The sequence below is a fragment of the Cheilinus undulatus genome, linkage group 15, assembly GCF_018320785.1.
Source record: "Cheilinus undulatus linkage group 15, ASM1832078v1, whole genome shotgun sequence".
Taxonomy (NCBI): domain Eukaryota; kingdom Metazoa; phylum Chordata; class Actinopteri; order Labriformes; family Labridae; genus Cheilinus; species Cheilinus undulatus.
Genome location: NC_054879.1, coordinates 47,484,887 through 47,506,089, shown reverse-complemented (window position 1 = coordinate 47,506,089; position 21,203 = coordinate 47,484,887). Strand labels below are relative to the sequence as shown.

Here is a 21,203-nt window from a genome sequence, read left to right as displayed (position 1 = left end):
CTGTTATGTGGTAAACAGAGTTGAAACCGATTCCAAACCGCCCGACTCTGTTTGGGTCATCGCGTTTCACACTCCTTCCTGCCCTCTGAATCCCTTCCCAGTCTTCATCATGGAACGCCGCATTGTTGTAGGCGTAGAGAGCAGGGCCTTTGTAAAAACAGAAATATAGTTTTACTACAAAAAGAGCTTGTGATGTTTGCTGTTGGTACTTTAAAGGTCCTATATTTAACCTCTTTAAGACAAGTTTACATCAGTCTCAGAGGTCTCCAAAACATGCCTGTGAAGGTTGTTGCTGAAAAAAGTAATCCAGTATTGGATTTCTGCATGTCTCTGTACCACAATCTAAGACACGGGTGTCAAATTCAAGGCCAGGGGGCCAAACGCAGACGGCAGTACAGTTTTACCTGGCCCACAAGATCATACTGGCCTGCTGCTATGAGGTCTGCAGATTTCCTCCATTATAAAAATGGAAATTTAACCTTCAAGATTAAAAAAAGCCTTGTTAAATTATACAAATCTGAAAAAGTAGAGAGTAGAAATAGGAATGAGGAAAAGAAAGTAATTTTTATTTTCATTTCATATTTTCATTTTGCATCCCAAAATCTTCAGACCTCTTTCAGCCAAGCCACTTCTATTTTAAAATATGAAATCATTTTGCGGGCTGGGTTAAAGTGCACCGTGGGTTGCATTTGGCCCCTGCGCCTTGAGTTTGACACCCGTGGCTTAGTTGCTCTTATTTGTTTTGTATTTCTGTGTTTTGTAAGTCCTTGAGGGCTGGGCACCTCTTTTGGTGTATGGCACGATGAAATGATAATAAATAAACAAACAAACAAAAAAACGTATCGGTTAGAGAGTTCAAACAGTCCGTATCGTGGCCGACACTTAAACACTTCCAGGTCGTAGGAAACTTCCTAAGCAAAAAGCACCATTTTAACAGACCCCAGGACTGATTTAACACATAGTCACTGGGCTACCTCACTCATCATTATTCTGTCTTTGTAAATACACCAGAGCTGATACTGAAAACCCCCATCAGCACACCGCTGATCTCTGATAGTTTTATACCTTGGTATTCTCCCAGCTGGTCGGTGCATAGGCTCTCTGTCCCGTAGCTTCTCTCGTCGTGGATGAAAACCACGTCTGTGGCTTTGGCATCATCTGCATTTTGAATGAGCTCCTGTTGTGACAAATAAAAACAATAAATGTTCCTTTCAAGGAGATTTTTAGATCAAGCTGAGTTTCAGCAGAAAAAACTCATGAAGCAGTGACGCAGGGAGTCATGAAATAATCTGATCGGATCAGGATGTTTGATTTTAATATTGCACTAAAAGCTTTCAAACAAAGTAGATCGATTCAGAGCGCTGGGAGGAAAAGATCAACAGGTTGATAAATGTTAGCCTCTAGTGGCTGATATGAATATTACATCTTCAAATGATTTTAATAGAAATAGTTTAACCCAGTGTTACTCAACTCCGCTAAACTAGAGAGCCAAATTGTTAACATACCCTCACAAGAGCCACAAATCTAAGTGGTGAAAAGTGGCAAAAATAAGTTAAACATGGCAAAAACTGGCAAAAAGCAGAAAAAAGTGGAAAAAATGGATGAAAGGGGGCAAAGTAGCATAAAATGGAAAAAACTGGGTAACAGTGACAAAAATGGACAGATTAGGGAATCACAGCATTTTACTCACAAACAAATAAAGGCCATCTAAAAGACTTCCAGACCCTTAAAAATGATTTCTCTTTGGAACAACAAGACTTTTATAGGTATCTACAGTTACGCAATTATTTTGAAAAATGTAAAAACAAATACCCTTTAGACTTGGAGGACCCAACATTCAAAGATGTGCTGAGGGCATATAAAGGTGACTTTAATAAAGGTATTATTTCTAGATTGTACAAAGGGTTCCAATAAAAAAAAAAACACACACAACTGATTATGTCAAGGACAAATGGGAAAAAGAAGGAGCTTTTGGAATAACAAAAGAAGAATGGCACAGTTACTGCGAACTATTATGGAAAAGCACCAGCTCACACATATGGCGGGAGTTTGCATTAAAAATGTTTAATGAGATTTTTTATCATACCTAAGTTAAAAACACATCATACAGGAGAAATTATCAAACGCTGGCATTGTTCAGGGGATCAAGAAGCAAACCACTGCTGTATGTTCTGGAAGTGTTCAGGGTTAAAAAACCTTTTGATGTGATATACATAAAATAATGGAGGAAATATTCAACACAAAGATGCCCAATCACTTCAAAACATTTATTTCAGGAAAAGATTTCCTTATGGGGAATCTCAATAAACAGTTATTTAGAATACTGGTAACGGTAGCTAAGAAAAATATTACAAGAGGATGGACGCACCCTGAACCTCCCACAATTAGCTAATGTGCAGACACAGTAAATTGAATGTATCAAATGAAAGAAATGACCTATTCACTTAATTTACAAATGGATAAATTTACAAAATGTGGGCAAAATGGGTCTCCTTCATGGAAAAGACAGAAAAATATTAAGAACACGTCTAATTGACAAAAACATAGGGTGTATCTATCAGTGGATATAGAAAACAACAGTAATCCTGGTCTTTCTGACTGAATAGTCATATATTAAAACTGCAAGAATATTTCCCTGGAAAAGTGCTGAATTTTAACTACTTTCCTTTCTCTTATTTTATGTATTTATTTATTTTTTCTTCCCATTTTGGTTTCATACATCCCTGTTCTGAAAAAGAGGGGAGGAAAAAAAGACAAAATAGAGGAGTATTAAGGTTTTGCTGCATTTAAAATGGATCAATCTTGTTAAGACTGTTCTGTAACCAAGATGTTCAGCAATGAATACAGATATTGAATGTACTGATGTATGTACTGCAATATTCTGAAAAAATGTAACAAAAATGGGGAGAAAAAGTGAAAAAAGGGCAGAAAGGGACAAAGATGGGTAAGAAATGACAAAAAATGAGTTACAGGTGGCAAAAATGGTCAAAAGGCGACAAAAACATGGCACAATAATGAGTTAAAAGTTGCTAAAACAGGGGAAAAGCAGCAAAAAGAATGGAAAAATAGGGCAAAAAGCAGCAATGAGTAGCAAAAAAGGGAAAAAGTGGCTTTAATGGACAAAAGGCAGCTTAAACAGGCAAAAAAAAAATCAATTTGCAAAAAGCATGGTCAAAGAGGCATGAACTTGTAAAAAAAAAAGGCAAAAATGCAATAACTGAGGTAAAAATGGGCAAAAAGAAGTGGCAAAAGTGGGCTTAAAGCTGAAAAAATTGATTGCAAGTGGGGAAAATGGAAAAAGGTGCAAAAATGGAGCAAAATGGAGAAGAAAAGTGGCATAAAAGGGCAGAATGTGGCAAAAATGGCACAGAAATGACAAAAGATTGGTTACAGGTGGCAAAAAAAGCAGCAGAAACATGGTTAAAAAGGAGTGAAAAGTTACTTAAACAGGGGAAAAGCAGCAAAGCGTGGCAAACATGGGGAAAGTGGTATTTATTGGCAAAAGGCAGCTTAAATGGGCAAATAAATAAAAGAGGCTAAAGCTGGTAAAAATGGCAAGAATTGGCAAAAAAAAGTGGCAAAAGTGGGCTTAAAGTTGTAAAAATGGATTAGAAATGTCAAAAAATGGAACAAAATTGGCAAAAATAGCAAATAAGGGCAGTGGAAATATACAGACTAAAAATAAAGTCTGACAAATATATATTAGTGCAGGAAACACACTGATTAATGTGAGTTGCAATGGATAATTTCTGAGGGAGAATAATATTTCAAATTAAGAGATGAAAGAAACACAAATCATCCCAAAAGAGCCAGATGTGGCTCAACAGCCACGCGTTATCACTGGTTTAACCAGTAAAAAGCCTTTTCTCATGTTTTCACAGATGAATACAAGTGCCTCATAAAATCTGCTGTTTTCTTGTGTTATCTTTATTGATGTTAAACAAAGAAAACGATTTAAAGGATTCCTCTCTACCTGGTTACATCATGTTTCCTGATAAAGACAACATTTTTACTTCTTCACCTTTTCTTCAGGCACTGACAGTTTACACACAGAGAAAGACAGAGATCACCAGGGGCCTCATTTATAAAGCTTGCTTACGCAAAAAAAGGGGCTTGAAAGTGGCACACGCCACTTTCCACGCAAAGGTTGTGATTTATAAAAATAAACTTGGCAGGAGAATGTGCGCACCGCTACGTCAACTTTGATCCTTGCGCACAAACATTTTGGAGATGGGGGAAACTTGTGGCACAGATGGTGAGGTGGTGAATTGAAGCCAGTTTCATCTCATACATTTAATGTCACACATATCAGACTTAAAGACCCGCATAATCATAAACATCCAAGTCTGCAGTGTTGTAGATGTGTTCCTTTCATGAGCCATTAGGCCTACTACTGCATGCACAATGTTCATATATCATACTTGCATCTTCAAATGATGAAGCGCGATGGATAGCACTGATTGATTAGTATTACTTGTGACAAGGTGTGTAACGATCAGTCTAATTGCTGAGTAAGCATATAAATAGTGCAGTGACACTCGTGCATAATGCTGCACAATGGATGCGCTGGCACTGCTGGAAGATCATGCAAATGGTAGGATCAGGATGGAGAGGGTCTTTAGGGACCATGAAGATTTCCTGGCCCATGATGATGACTGGCTAATAAGCCGATTTAGATTCCCCAGAGCAGTGCTCTAGGATCTTAGTGCTGAACTGGGCCCAGTGTTAGACAGAACCACCTGCCAGAACCGTGCCATCCTGGTGTATACAGGTGCTGACCACTCTGGGGTTTCTGGCAACCAGCTCCTTCCAGCGGGAATTAGCCAACAGGTCTGTGTTTGATATGATTAACAACATACAATTTTACATTTTCTGTCTAAAGTCCCTTTTGGGTCTGATATAATACAGTTAAATTCTGTCCTTAGGTCTGGGATATGGCAGCCATCCCTCAGCACACTAATGCCAGCTGTTTTGGATGGCATCATAAACGTGACCAGTCGATATATCAGGTTTTTCTTACGCTGTGGGTGAACAGGCCAACATTAAAAGGCAATTTGCAGCAATGTCCGATTTCCCAAATGTAATCGGCGCACTTGACTGCACTCACGTTGCCATAAGGGCTCCAAGTGAAAATGAATTTGTCTTTGTGAACCAAAAAAAGTGCATACAATCAATGTACAAATTATTTGTACCTCAAACATGGTTTTGACAAATTTAGTGGCACGGTGGCCTGGGTCAACACGACTCATTCATCCCTACGCACAGCAGCGTAGGGAACTGACTGCAGGTCACTCTGTGGCACTCACACTATTTACAGCAGTGACGACGTGCTGCCACTTGCTTGTTCTGCATTTATTATTGATGCCACTACTGTGACCACCAAATAAAATCATTTTTCTGGCCTCCACCTTACCCACAAGCACCTCTATTTCGGTCTCCGTGAAATTCCTTTTCCTTGTCGTCTCTGCAGTCTTGTACGAGCGTAAAATGCCGTCGATCAGCGGCTTATTTAAAAAACATTCCTGAGGTACTTTGCGTTGACCATTCATGGTAAAACGTGGGTGTGTAGAGGGCGGGGTGTGAGATGAATCCACCTGCGCAATCTTCCAGGTGGACTGTGATCTATAAAGGGAAAAGTGCTTGCAAGTGCGCACACCCACGGTTTTGTAAATCAGATTATTATTTTTGGCGCACGCCATTTTCCGCTTTTGGGCACACGTATACTTTTAGTATGGATCCTACGCAGTGTTTTATCAGTGAGGCCCCTGATCCTCCTCTCCTTCCTCTCAGACCCTCTGATCTATAAATGAGAAATGAAGTGGTAAAAATGACCAGAATCTAACAGACCATTGTACTGACCTTGAGAATTTGTCCACCTTCAGGATATCGACGCAGGATATCTTGCAGGTAGTCAATGAAGGGTGGTGCTGTTGCCCCGAAGGACGTTCTAAACAACGTTGAGGGGAAAGAATAAGACAGTAAAGTCAATATTAACTCAGATAAAGCCTTCAAAAAATATAAGAGCAGAGTTATTTTTAAGATAGTCATTCAGCCCTCAACATTTAGTCCATTTATTAGAAAGTAGACTAACTTTTAGATTCCTAATTGAAAAAAAATATGAAATAAAAAGGCTCAATGCTTAGAATTGCAAACCATAACATGCTGAATTATATTTTAGGAGCCATATAAATATGTTTAAGGTGTTTAATCAAGTTTACAAAAACTGCCTAAACCAAAACCATGCCCCTTCATCAAACCCACACACCAAGGTGTTCATCTCACCGAGACTTTTTCTTCGCCTTTGACGTCATCCTTCCTGGCTCTGGTCCTGTAGAGGCTCACAGAAGTTTCGAACCGAAGCCCTGGAGAAAATAATAATAATAATAATAATAATAATAATAATAATAATAATAATTAAATTACGACTAGAGACTGGACCCTAATAAACCCAGAGATAATAAGAAAAGGAGGTGTCAGCACTGAAAAAATGTCTTTTTAGGTAGTGTGATTTAGGCAAGGCACAACAGACTTGTGGTCTTCTTCTGCGTTGCGAACACTAAGAGGAAGAGCACCTTAAATACAGGAAGCACACCAAGCATCACAGGTACAACCTTCAAAATAAAACTTTTACGGCTTCCTGGTAGATGCTCCACCGCTCACGAGGATGAGTCTGCGTTTCAGCGCACACACACACAGACAGGTCCATAGACCTTTACCATTTTGCACACATGGACTATCAAGGAGGTTATCTAATCTATTAAAAATCTTGTAGCCAGTGGGCTCTCTCACTGACCTCAACATCGTAGATTAATGAAAGCATGTCCAACTCCGTGCTGACAGCACACAGAGAGGCTGCTGCAGGTGTCTCAGTACACAGGTCGGCATGCAGAGTGTTAAGGCGTTTGCAGAATGAGCCTGTTTCATGTTGTTCTAATCATGTCTGCACACTGATGCCGAAATTGTCGTTTTATTTCCCTTTTTTTTTTTTTCCGGAATAGGTTCAATTTTATGCGAAATTTCATGTGTCTAAGGTGCTGCTTCCATCTCGCTTGCTCACCACTGAAACCTCACTTTAAACACCAAAGTTTGCTCATTTATCATGTGGATATCAACCATGGAAATATAACAGAGAGATGGGTGAATGATGATTCAGATCAGCGCCTGTTGCTTTATTCTCTCTTGCTCGCTCACCCCCACCCTCTCTCTCTCTCTCTCTCTCTCTAAAAGCCTCACTTTAAACACCGTGGTTTTCCCGTGTATTATGTGGCTATCAGTCATGAAAATATAACATATAAAGGCTTATGTTTGTAGCCTACTCACAGGTCCTAACAGAGACAGAATTTAAAAGTTGTTCTCCAGCTTGTCTCAGTGCTATGATGCATGAGCATGTGCTGTATGAAGCTCTGTGTCAGGACGGATCCAGCGGGATTTTAAAGGAGTGACAGACACAGGCTCACAGTATAAAACTATTTGCCACATTATACAAATTTTCGCAGTCAAGGCCAATGCAAACGCAATGGACTCAGTGTGTAAGGTCCGAGTGCAGGACTTTTGTGCTCCTGTGGAGCACACTGTAAAACCCAACATCCATTTTACTCATAAAAATTGAGTTGAAATTACTCAGTTCCTTGTAACCTGTTCTAAATACTTACCATAAACAAGTAACTTGTACTTCTTGGCCATAACAGCTAAAGGGCTCAATATACTTTAGTTTACTTGGTTTAAACAAATCAGGTAAAAAGGAGGTAAAATTAAGTTGTGTTAACTTAAAAATCCAAACAGCGATATCAACTCTATTTCTATGAGCAGATAGAATTCATTTTAGTTTTAAGTGAACAGTACTCAAACAAAGTATTTTTGTTATAACTCATATTATTTGAGTTATGGCAAATCTGCAGTTTTCCCAGAATGCCTTTGGGCACTAAACCTTTATGCAGTCTGTTTGCTGCTGCTGTCTAGGCCAGGACACTTTTGAAAAAAAGATTTTTAATCTCAATGAGGTTTTCTCCTTGTTGAATAAAGGTTAAATAAGATAAATAAATAAAATGCACCATGAGTGAAGCTGCTGTCTCAATTAAAGACGTCCCACCTATAGGGGACGATGCCACTGTTGTGAAAGTCAGTGAATGCTGGATAGCACACTGACATTACTGAAATATCACCTGCTGGTTTGGTGGGTCACTAACAGCTTGTTGCAAATGGTGGCATAAGATAGTCCATCTTAGGTGAAATAATAACTTTAAAAAACTTCTACAGAGAGTACTATCTGATGTTCTAAGGTAATCAGTTACCAAAGATATTTTGAGTTCTATGAACTTATCGATGTTTGCAGTGCACTAAAAATATTAAGTATTGCACACTCAAAGTAGTTGATTTCGCCTAAGTCCTGCAAACTTAAATTAACATTTGAATCTCAGTTTTGAGAACTTAAAACAATTGATTTTAAACTCGTAGTGAATACTTAAATAGTTCATGTAGAAAAAGCACTGCACACTAAAAACAAACACGTTTTTCTAACTCACAAAGTCAAGAGTATTTTACATGTTATTTTTGTGGCAACGAGTTTCCTTTTGTTTTTTAAGTAAGCTCAACTAATTTTGTCTTACAGTGCAGACAAATGCGCACAGCTCCACAGTGCAGCCTTTTAACAACTTATCAGCTATGGTCGTCAAACTACAACATCTTGATCTTAAAGATATCCTCAAAACTGTACGTGTATCTTAAATGGTACAGTTCATAGTTGCTTGGTTAAAGACAGGGATTGTTGTTCCACCGTCACTGCGAAAAAATGACAAGGAGTAAACGCTGTGCTGCTGTGTTCATTTTTCTCTCAATGCCATTAAAATGCAGAGCCTCAAAGATGGAAGCAGTCCACAGATCTTTTAATAAAAAGGCATTAAGGTGAGAGACAGAGGGCCCTCCATGATCAGACCATAGACGTGGAAGTTTACTCGGGCTGTCAGCTGGTGGAAAAGTTTCATTTTAGCAGACAAGCTCTGATTGGATAACAAGAGTAATATCTACTGAATATTAAATGAGGTGACAGGTACAGTTTCATAAATAATATTTCAACTGAATAAGCGGGTTTTTGTGTTGTGAAAGTTAATGTTTATGCTGAGAGTGGTTAGATGAGCTGTCCTTGGTGCTGAAACACGGCAGGTTTGACTGACAGCTGTCGCTCAGCGAGAGAGTGAGGGAGAGAGACGCTCTCCGTCGATGGGCGATTTTACATGCTTTTCTGCAGCAGGCGCATCAAAAATAAACATAAGTAGATTTTTCATTTATTTATTCACCTATTTATTTTGCACAAAGTTAAGTATTTAGCTGCTTTTGAGTAATTCATGACAAAATTACAATATTTATATAGGCTATAGCCTATTATTATTATTTTTCAAAGAAAAGTTTAGGGTGGGCATGTCTGAAAAGTGGGTGGGCCTAGGACCATCAGGCCGCCCACCTCATTCACAATTTTTGCCACTTTTCATCCATTAAATACCACTTTTATCCTACTTTTTTCCATTTTTATCAATTTTTTGTCCGTTTAAGCTACCTTTTGCCATTAAATACGACTTTTTCCTCACTTTTTGCTACTTTTATCACATTTTTGCCCATTTAAGATACGTTTTGCCATTAAATATCACCCTTTTCAAACTTTTTGCCCATTTTTGCCACTTTTCCCCCAATTTATGCCACTTTTATTGCATTTTGCCCATTTAAGCTATCTTTTGCCATTAAACATCATTTTTTTCCTACCTCTTTGTTCATTTTTGCTTTTTTCCCCCAAATCTTTGCCACTTTAATCCCATTTATGCCCATTTCAGATACCTTTTGCCATTAAATATCACTTTTTCCTACTTTTTTTGCCCATTTTGGCACTCTTGACTGCTTTTTGCCCATGTTAGTCACTTTTCACTCATATTTTTTGCCACTTTTGGACTATTTTTTGCTACTTTCTGACCCTTTTCCTCCTCATTTCTGTTGCTTTCTGACCATTTTTGCCCTTTTTCACAGTGTTTGCTGAATTTTTGCCATTTCTTTTTGTCACTTTTCACCCTTTTTGACCCTTTTATCCTGCATTTTGCTTTTTTTTGCCCCCTTTTACTTATTTTTGCCATTTCTCACCCATTAGATTACCTTTTGCAGTTAGATTCCATTTTATTCCCACCTTTTTTCTGATTTTGCCACCTACAACCTGCAACTCATTTTTTTTGCCACTTTACCCCCAGTGTTTGCCAATTTTTCCCCATTTAAGCTGCCTTTAGCAATTAAATAGCACTTTTTACCCATTTTCCCACATTTCTTTCTGATTTTTACCACCTTTTTGACACTTTTTTGCCAGCTTCAACTTAATTTTAGTCACTTCCCACCCATTTTTGCCACATTCTGCCCTTGTTAGCCACCTTTCTCCCAGTGTTTGCTGTGTCTGACCACTTTTGCCACCTTTAATTTAGTTTTTTGTTTGTTTTGTATTTTTGCACAAAGCTTATGACAGACATCCATGTGTTAGTTTTTAATTCTGAAGTCACGTGATCATCGAGGGTGACGGCAGGTGTGTGGTCTCCAGTGATCTGACAGTCTAGTGTGTGCGTTCAGAGGATTACAAATGAAAAACCTTTGGAAACTGCTCTCATATCTGTGGTTTCACACGGTTTTAAAGCCGTTTTAGATTTTAAAATCGTCTAGTTTGTGGCGGTGTTCTTTCAGATTTTGCTTCCTTGTCAGATTTTGCGACTAATCTACTACCCTCGTGGCGTGGCGCTGACGGCGTCGGAGCTGCGCAGAACCACAAAGTATCAATTTCGGATCGGGAGCAAAATCTGCCAGAACACCGGCCAAACTCCACAGTAGGAAATGCAATAAATAAATGCTTGTTTTCATGCTAGCCTCCTTCCTCATCCTCGGTGTACAATAAAGCAACAAATGTGTGAAATAATGAAAGTTTTTATCTACTTTTTACTCGTGAAATATCATTTTCCCAAGAAAACTAATGACAACACGATAAGATAAGACTCTGAATTACCCCAGGCAGTATTAAACGAGGCTTACCGTGGTCATGTTAGTCGAAGACTCGCATCATCATCATCATCATCATCTGTGCTGATGTGAAGTTCAAAAAACCTTCCTCTCACCAACCCTCCGGTTTATAAAGACTGCTGATGCCCAGCCCCTAAAACCACACGCATTTTCAGGTAGTATCACGGGTCTGTTTCGGTTTCCACTGAAATAAAACCAAAGTAAAATCAGAACCGGTTCGTATGAAATGAAACTTACTGGAGGAAACGCCGAACCGCCTTTGACTCAGCAATTCTAGTGCCAAACCCGAAGAAATGAAACTTACCGGGTTACGAGTGACGTCATCAATTTGGGAGGCTGCCTCAGTTAACCCACAGAGATAACCCTGCTGTAAATATGCAGAACTAGCATGTTTGAATTATCTCCTCACAGCAGAAATGTAACGGAAGTATATTTATTTTTAACTGCAGGGCTGATCTTCCTCTTCGCTCAAGTGGATTTCTACACACCAGTGTTTCTCTGGAGCCGCATGTGGCTCTTTTATGTCTTCATTTTAAATATTATTCCCCATAAAATCTGAAGAAGGAAAACTTTTAAATTTACTTACTCACAATTTTTGCCACTTTTCATCCATTTCAGCTACCTTTTGCCATTAATATCACCTTTTTCCTACTTTTTTGCCCATTTTTGCCATTTTTATCATATTTTTGCCCATTTAAGCTACCTTTTGCCATCAAATATCACTTTTTTCTACTTTTTTGCCCTTTTTTGCCACTTTTTCCCTAATTCATGCAACTTTTATTACATTTTTTGCCCATGTAAGCTACCTTTTGCCATTAACTACCACTCTTTTCAAACTTTTTTGCCCACTTTTTGCCATTTTTATCATTTTTGCCCATTTAAGCTACCTTTTGCCATCAAATATCACTTTTTCCTACTTTTTTTGCACATTTTTGCCACTTTAATCCCATTTTTGCACATTTAAGCTACCTTTTGCCATTAACTACCACTCTTTTCATACTTTTTTCCCACTTTTTGCCATTTTTATCATATTTTTGCCCATTTAAGCTACCTTTTGCCATCAAATATCACTTTTTTCTACTTTTTTCTACTTTTTTGCCACTTTTTCCCTAATTCATGCAACTTTTATTACATTTCTGCCCATGCAAGCTACCTTTTGCCATTAAATACCACTTTTTTCTTACTTTTTTCCCCACTTCTTGCCATTTTTATCATATTTTTGCCCATTTAAGCTACCTTTTGCCATTAAATTCCACCTTTTTCCTACTTTTTTGCCCATTTTTGCCACTTTTAATCCCATTTTTGCACATTTAAGCTACCTTTTGCCATTAACTACCACTCTTTTCATACTTTTTTCCCACTTTTTGCCATTTTTATCATATTTTTGCCCATTTAAGCTACCTTTTGCCATTAAATTCCACCTTTCTCCTACTTCTTTTGCCCATTTTTGCCACTTTAATCCCATTTTTGCACATTTAAGCTACCTTTTGCCATTAACTACCACTCTTTTCATACTTTTTTCCCCACTTTTTGCCATTTTTAACATATTTTTGCCCATTTAAGCTACCTTTTGCCATCAAATATCACTTTTTTCTACTTTTTTGCCCTTTTTTGCCACTTTTTCCCTTATTCATGCAACTTTTATTACATTTTTGCCCATGCAAGCTACCTTTTGCCATTAAATACCACTTTTCTCATACTTTTTTCCCCACTTTTTGCCAATTTTATCATATTTTTGCCCATTTAAGCTACCTTTTGCCATTAAATACCACTTTTTTCATACTTTTTTCCCCACTTTTTGCCATTTTTATCATATTTTTGCCCATTTAAGCTACCTTTTGCCATTAAATTCCACCTTTTTCCTACTTTTTTGCCCATTTTTGCCACTTTTAATCCCATTTTTGCACATTTAAGCTACCTTTTGCCATTAACTACCACTCTTTTCATATTTTTTCCCACTTTTTGCCATTTTTATCATATTTTTGCCCATTTATGCTACCTTTTGCCATTAAATTCCACCTTTCTCCTACTTCTTTTGCCCATTTTTGCCACTTTAATCCCATTTTTGCACATTTAAGCTACCTTTTGCCATTAACTACCACTCTTTTCATACTTTTTTCCCCACTTTTTGCCATTTTTAACATATTTTTGCCCATTTAAGCTACCTTTTGCCATCAAATATCACTTTTTTCTACTTTTTTGCCCTTTTTTGCCACTTTTTCCCTAATTCATGCAACTTTTATTACATTTTTGCCCATGCAAGCTACCTTTTGCCATTAAATACCACTTTTCTCATACTTTTTTCCCCACTTTTTGCCAATTTTATCATATTTTTGCCCATTTAAGCTACCTTTTGCCATTAAATTCCACCTTTTTCCTACTTTTTTGCCCATTTTTGCCACTTTAATCCCATTTTTGCACATTTAAGCTACCTTTTGCCATTAAATACGACTTTTTCCTCACTTTTTGCTACTTTTATCACATTTTTGCCCATTTAAGATACGTTTTGCCATTAAATATCACCCTTTTCAAACTTTTTGCCCATTTTTGCCACTTTTCCCCCAATTTATGCCACTTTTATTGCATTTTGCCCATTTAAGCTATCTTTTGCCATTAAACATCATTTTTTTCCTACCTCTTTGTTCATTTTTGCTTTTTTCCCCCAAATCTTTGCCACTTTAATCCCATTTATGCCCATTTCAGATACCTTTTGCCATTAAATATCACTTTTTCCTACTTTTTTTGCCCATTTTGGCACTCTTGACTGCTTTTTGCCCATGTTAGTCACTTTTCACTCATATTTTTTGCCACTTTTGGACTATTTTTTGCTACTTTCTGACCCTTTTCCTCCTCATTTCTGTTGCTTTCTGACCATTTTTGCCCTTTTTCACAGTGTTTGCTGAATTTTTGCCATTTCTTTTTGTCACTTTTCACCCTTTTTGACCCTTTTATCCTGCATTTTGCTTTTTTTTGCCCCCTTTTACTTATTTTTGCCATTTCTCACCCATTAGATTACCTTTTGCAGTTAGATTCCATTTTATTCCCACCTTTTTTCTGATTTTGCCACCTACAACCTGCAACTCATTTTTTTTGCCACTTTACCCCCAGTGTTTGCCAATTTTTCCCCATTTAAGCTGCCTTTAGCAATTAAATAGCACTTTTTACCCATTTTCCCACATTTCTTTCTGATTTTTACCACCTTTTTGACACTTTTTTGCCAGCTTCAACTTAATTTTAGTCACTTCCCACCCATTTTTGCCACATTCTGCCCTTGTTAGCCACCTTTCTCCCAGTGTTTGCTGTGTCTGACCACTTTTGCCACCTTTAATTTAGTTTTTTTGTTTGTTTTGTATTTTTGCACAAAGCTTGCGACAGACATCCATGTGTTAGTTTTTAATTCTGAAGTCACGTGATCATCGAGGGTGACGGCAGGTGTGTGGTCTCCAGTGATCTGACAGTCTAGTGTGTGCGTTCAGAGGATTACAAATGAAAAACCTTTGGAAACTGCTCTCATATCTGTGGTTTCACACGGTTTTAAAGCCGTTTTAGATTTTAAAATCGTCTAGTTTGTGGCCGGTGTTCTTTCAGATTTTGCTTCCTTGTCAGATTTTGCGACTAATCTACTACCCTCGTGGGCGTGACGCTGACGGCGTCGGGAGCTTGCGCAGAACCACAAAGTATCAATTTCGGATCGGGAGCAAAATCTGCCAGAACACCGGCCAAACTCCACAGTAGGAAATGCAATAAATAAATGCTTGTTTTCATGCTAGCCTCCTTCCTCATCCTCGGTGTACAATAAAGCAACAAATGTGTGAAATAATGAAAGTTTTTATCTACTTTTTACTCGTGAAATATCATTTTCCCAAGAAAACTAATGACAACACGATAAGATAAGACTCTGAATTACCCCAGGCAGTATTAAACGAGGCTTACCGTGGTCATGTTAGTCGAAGACTCGCATCATCATCATCATCATCATCTGTGCTGATGTGAAGTTCAAAAAACCTTCCTCTCACCAACCCTCCGGTTTATAAAGACTGCTGATGCCCAGCCCCTAAAACCACACGCATTTTCAGGTAGTATCACGGGTCTGTTTCGGTTTCCACTGAAATAAAACCAAAGTAAAATCAGAACCGGTTCGTATGAAATGAAACTTACTGGAGGAAACGCCGAACCGCCTTTGACTCAGCAATTCTAGTGCCAAACCCGAAGAAATGAAACTTACCGGGTTACGAGTGACGTCATCAATTTGGGAGGCTGCCTCAGTTAACCCACAGAGATAACCCTGCTGTAAATATGCAGAACTAGCATGTTTGAATTATCTCCTCACAGCAGAAATGTAACGGAAGTATATTTATTTTTAACTGCAGGGCTGATCTTCCTCTTCGCTCAAGTGGATTTCTACACACCAGTGTTTCTCTGGAGCCGCATGTGGCTCTTTTATGTCTTCATTTTAAATATTATTCCCCATAAAATCTGAAGAAGGAAAACTTTTAAATTTACTTACTCACAATTTTTGCCACTTTTCATCCATTTCAGCTACCTTTTGCCATTAATATCACCTTTTTCCTACTTTTTTGCCCATTTTTGCCATTTTTATCATATTTTTGCCCATTTAAGCTACCTTTTGCCATCAAATATCACTTTTTTCTACTTTTTTGCCCTTTTTTGCCACTTTTTCCCTAATTCATGCAACTTTTATTACATTTTTTGCCCATGTAAGCTACCTTTTGCCATTAACTACCACTCTTTTCAAACTTTTTTGCCCACTTTTTGCCATTTTTATCATTTTTGCCCATTTAAGCTACCTTTTGCCATCAAATATCACTTTTTCCTACTTTTTTTGCACATTTTTGCCACTTTAATACCATTTTTTGCCATTTAAGCTACCTTTTGCCAGTAACTACCACTCTTTTCATACTTTTTCCCACATTTTGCCATTTTTATCATATTTTTGCCCATTTAAGCTACCTTTTGCCATCAAATATCACTTTTTTCTACTTTTTTCTACTTTTTTGCCACTTTTTCCCTAATTCATGCAACTTTTATTACATTTCTGCCCATGCAAGCTACCTTTTGCCATTAAATACCACTTTTTTCTTACTTTTTTCCCCACTTCTTGCCATTTTTATCATATTTTTGCCCATTTAAGCTACCTTTTGCCATTAAATTCCACCTTTTTCCTACTTTTTTGCCCATTTTTGCCACTTTTAATCCCATTTTTGCACATTTAAGCTACCTTTTGCCATTAACTACCACTCTTTTCATACTTTTTTCCCACTTTTTGCCATTTTTATCATATTTTTGCCCATTTAAGCTACCTTTTGCCATTAAATTCCACCTTTCTCCTACTTCTTTTGCCCATTTTTGCCACTTTAATCCCATTTTTGCACATTTAAGCTACCTTTTGCCATTAACTACCACTCTTTTCATACTTTTTTCCCCACTTTTTGCCATTTTTAACATATTTTTGCCCATTTAAGCTACCTTTTGCCATCAAATATCACTTTTTTCTACTTTTTTGCCCTTTTTTGCCACTTTTTCCCTTATTCATGCAACTTTTATTACATTTTTGCCCATGCAAGCTACCTTTTGCCATTAAATACCACTTTTCTCATACTTTTTTCCCCACTTTTTGCCAATTTTATCATATTTTTGCCCATTTAAGCTACCTTTTGCCATTAAATACCACTTTTTTCATACTTTTTTCCCCACTTTTTGCCATTTTTATCATATTTTTGCCCATTTAAGCTACCATTAAATTCCACCTTTTTCCTACTTTTTTGCCCATTTTTGCCACTTTTAATCCCATTTTTGCACATTTAAGCTACCTTTTGCCATTAACTACCACTCTTTTCATATTTTTTCCCACTTTTTGCCATTTTTATCATATTTTTGCCCATTTATGCTACCTTTTGCCATTAAATTCCACCTTTCTCCTACTTCTTTTGCCCATTTTTGCCACTTTAATCCCATTTTTGCACATTTAAGCTACCTTTTGCCATTAACTACCACTCTTTTCATACTTTTTTCCCCACTTTTTGCCATTTTTAACATATTTTTGCCCATTTAAGCTACCTTTTGCCATCAAATATCACTTTTTTCTACTTTTTTGCCCTTTTTTGCCACTTTTTCCCTAATTCATGCAACTTTTATTACATTTTTGCCCATGCAAGCTACCTTTTGCCATTAAATACCACTTTTCTCATACTTTTTTCCCCACTTTTTGCCAATTTTATCATATTTTTGCCCATTTAAGCTACCTTTTGCCATTAAATTCCACCTTTTTCCTACTTTTTTGCCCATTTTTGCCACTTTAATCCCATTTTTGCACATTTAAGCTACCTTTTGTCATTAAATACCACTTGTTTCCTATTTTTGGCCATTTTGCTACGTTTGGACCATTTTTTTGCTTCTTTCTGACCCTTTTCTCCTCATTATGCCCACTTTGTTGCTTTTAGCCCATTTTTTGCCACCTGTAACTTATTCTTATTGCTGTTTTAAGCTGTTTTTGCCACTTCTGACCACTTAGACTGGCTCTTTGGTTAAGCAGGGTTGAGTAACTCTGAGGGACTATGGCATCATTAAAGGAGAACAGTTATTCCGCCGGCCGCTAGATGGTGCTGCAGCCTCTCAGAGACGGAGAAGGAGCCGTCTGCAGGAAAACGGAGACAGATGAAACACGATCCAGCAGACAATCGACCCGTTGTTAGCTGTAGCTGTGTATACTAACGTGATGTTTTCCTACTATTCATGACCTAAACTTTAGAATCATGACCGTCTAGATTAGAGGGAATAACCCGGTATGTAAAGTCTTTGTTTATCATCTATTGTGTGTCACATCCTGATATAACGCTGATTGTACAGGGCGACCCAGGGCCTATAATACTATAATACAGCTGTTTGGATGCATGCTGTCTATCCAGGTTTACAGGATTGCTGTTACGATCTGCCTTTTTATCGCCCCGTTGTGTTTGAATTGTTGATTGGTCAACAGTGTGACGTCAGTGACGTAAACAAGGATAATCAGTGATAGCTGGTATTCATAATAAAGCTGCACGGTGTATTTCCTCTGTTTGTGATTTTCAGACGACCCCTGGATGTGTCCATGGATGAAAACCCCACCCTCGCCCCCCCTCTGGTAGCAGACAGTACCATGTTGGACAACAGCAGTGATCAGGGACCACAGACCGTGCAGTGCTCAGACTGTGGATGCAGCTTCAGCCCGCCACAGTCAGAACCTGACCCTAACCCAGCCGACCAGGCAGCCTCTCCTGAAGACAAAGCAGACAGTCCTCCCAAATGTCCATCCTGCCAAGCAGGAAGCAGCCTCCCTAATGGTCGACGCCCGCCCCGGCGCATCCGCCTGGACCCTCACAGCTGCCCGATGTGCTCCAAAACGTTCATCTCCTCTGCACACCTGAATCTTCACCTGGCCTCTCACAATAAAGAGAGGAAGTTTAGATGTAGCACCTGTGGGAAATACTTCCATCAGACGTCCCACCTGATGGCGCACAAGCTCATCCACAGCGGGGACAGGCCGTTTAAATGCCCAGAGTGCGGCAAGACCTTCGGCCGTGCCTCCCATCTGAAGACGCACCGCCGGCTCCACACTGGCGAGAAGCCCTTCAAGTGCACGTACTGTGACAAGTCGTTCACGCAGAAGGCCGGGCTCATTGCACATGTGCGTCTGCACACAGGAGAGCAGCCATACAAGTGCGAGCAGTGTGGCGCGGGTTTTCGCCATTTGTCAGCCCTGCTCGCTCACAAGGCGCAGGAGGCGTCAGGGCAGGCCCCTCCGGCTCCGGCCCCGGCTCCAGCTCCGGCTCCAGCCCCAACTCCTGCTCCAACTCCAGCCCCGGCGATCACCAAGCCTCAGGTGACACCAGGTAGCTCGGAGGATCTGAAGTGTGGCGTCTGCTGCCGCACCTTTGTGCGATCGTCATACATCAGGCTGCACATTCGCCTCAACAAAGGACAGAGGCCTTACCACTGTAAAGTGTGCAATAAAACCTTCGTGAAGCTGGACACATTTGTGAACCACTGTGATAAACACTTAAGGCAGAAAAAGGATAAAAACAAAGAGGTCAAAGAGAAAGTGGTGAAGCCGCCACTGTTTGTGCCGCTCTCCAGGCCTTCTTCTCCAGAGTCCTTAACCGCGCAGCCTCTGTCCGCAGAGGTCACCACGCGCTCCAAATCAAAGGGCAAGGGTAAAACAGAGCCTTGAGAAGAAGAGGGTTCCTTAGCGGAGAAATAAGTTCACCACAGTGTAGTAACACAAGTACAGAAGAGGATTAGGGCCACTGAAATAAAACGAGAAACATTTTTTCTTTTTACTTGTGAGAAAAAAGTCAAAAGTCTGAAATGAAAATCAGAAGACTTTTACCTCAGAATTCTGACTTTAATCCCAGAATTAGAAAAAAAAAATAGTGCATCTCAAACTGTTTTTTTTTTTTTTTTTTTTACAGCGGCCCTTATCCTTTTCTACGGAGCCCCAGACATGACATGGTCAAAAAAAAAAATTAAATTGTGGCCACAATATAGCTATAACTTGCACATGAAATACTAATTCATGGCCACAAAAATTCTAAATTGTGGCCACAAAACACTAATTAATAATATTAATATCATTCCTGGACAGCTGGGAAAGCAAATTGAGCGCACCTTCCTCTCCCTGTCCAAGTCGTACCTCCACTGGTAAAGCAACCTGGCTCTCAATATTCTGTTTAAATCAGTAGTAATGGTTCCTAGCAATGCCAGGCTTTTCAGAATGTCTTTATGGCTCATTCCCAGCCTAAAATCAAATTCAGTCATACTATACCTGTCCATCCTGTAGCTTTAGCCCCTCTACTGCCTCTGCCTTAGACCTTAGAGAAGGTGCGCTCGATTTGCTTACCCAGCTGTCCAGGAATGATATTAATATTATTAATTAGTAGTTCATGCACACGTTATAGCTATATTGTGGCCACAATTTAAATTTTTTTGACCATGTCATGTCTGGGGCTCCTTACTCTTCTGTACAAATTTAAAAGTGTCATGTTAGGTGTCTTTTAAAGAAAGTTTTCAACTAAGCAGTGCAAGTCACATGTTTACGAATCACAGAGAGGGACAGAAAGGAAGTTAAATAATTATTTAAAGAAAAAAGAAATTTCAATAATATTTTACCATAAATTATTAATCAATGTAAGCACTAAAAAGGTGCATTTTAATGTACATTAAAGCTCACAAGGCTAATTCATATTTATAAGGCATCTCCGTAGTGATAGTAATTTGAATACAGACAATTGTTCACTCTGTAACACTACTGAGCAGTTAGGTTGCCCCCTTGACTCAAAGTCTATTGGCGTGTTTAGCACTTGTACAAACTATTAGCGTGGAGTTAAACTCAGTGTGAAGGATATTTATTTAGTTGCACCTTGAGACGACAAATACACATTACAAACTGTCCGTTTTTTTCTGCTATCAGCTGTTTTAACAGCTTTTCTTTCACTGGTGTTGGTTGCAGTTTCTAGAAAGTTCATTTTGTGACTTAACCCTTAGAGCTCACATCCCTTAATAAATCCCTTTGTAACATTTGAACCGTAGGTAGTAGACACTTCATTGTTTTTTTTTTTTATCTAAAAGTTCTTCGTTGCCCCTTTCTGATTATGTTCTTCATGCATTCGTAGCTCTTACAGAACATTTTCTAGTAAGCCCTGAACTTGGCTGATTTTTCGGGGTCTCTGAGGACGGTGTTGTCGTCAATAACAAGAAGTGATACGTTTATAAAAACGTTGATAACTTTTGAACAATAAATCATACACTCTTTTTTCCTCTGAGAGCTGACTTTCTTGTCCTTCGTTTGCTACCCTCGATGTCTCCGTAGCTCTAAAGCAGTGGTTTTCAACCTTTTCAGCCTGTGACCCCCAAAATAAAGGTGCCAGCGACCGGGGACCCCCACTGGACCTGAAGGTGGTTGAACACAGCCATGAATATTCCAGGATAGTCATGTGCAGACAAGGCCGTCCATAAAGGGGGAAAAAATGGGAGAGCTTTCTGGTGCCCAGCCAAACTGGGGGGCCATGGAGGCCAACAAAATCATGGTCCATTGTAAAGTAAAGCTGTGATATCTATATTTCATATTCAACCTGAAAAAATAATCACTCTTATAAAAGTTGTCTTAAAATGTA

The 21,203-nt window shown here is 38.8% G+C and overlaps 2 protein-coding genes across 4 annotated transcripts in view; one reads left to right on the top strand and one right to left on the bottom strand.

Annotated features, from left to right (window-relative positions):
* Window positions 1-15,467, bottom strand: part of si:dkeyp-118h9.7 (sacsin) — a 31,482-nt gene extending 16,015 nt beyond the window's left edge. The window contains exons 1-7 of one of the 3 annotated variants that reach the window (XM_041806296.1): window positions 15,193-15,467; window positions 14,968-15,088; window positions 11,047-11,218; window positions 6,283-6,362; window positions 5,860-5,947; window positions 1,066-1,177; window positions 1-147 (exon numbers count right to left, since the gene is read on the bottom strand). In XM_041806296.1, the coding sequence (XP_041662230.1) occupies window positions 1-147; window positions 1,066-1,177; window positions 5,860-5,947; window positions 6,283-6,311 (376 nt within the window). In that variant the 5' untranslated portion in view covers window positions 6,312-6,362; window positions 11,047-11,218; window positions 14,968-15,088; window positions 15,193-15,467. Of the gene's footprint in view, window positions 148-1,065; window positions 1,178-5,859; window positions 5,948-6,282; window positions 6,363-11,046; window positions 11,219-11,271; window positions 11,547-14,967 lie in introns of those variants that run through there. The other 2 variants (XM_041806295.1, XM_041806297.1) reach the window with 2 other exon arrangements.
* A 2,233-nt stretch (window positions 15,468-17,700) lies between these two features.
* LOC121522828 (zinc finger protein 154) lies at window positions 17,701-19,456 on the top strand. The gene is made up of 2 exons (XM_041807487.1): window positions 17,701-17,837; window positions 18,124-19,456. Exon 2 carries the CDS (start codon window positions 18,143-18,145, stop codon window positions 19,259-19,261), a length of 1,119 nt encoding a protein of 372 aa, XP_041663421.1. The 5' UTR covers window positions 17,701-17,837; window positions 18,124-18,142; the 3' UTR covers window positions 19,262-19,456.
* Window positions 19,457-21,203: the final 1,747 nt, after the last annotated feature.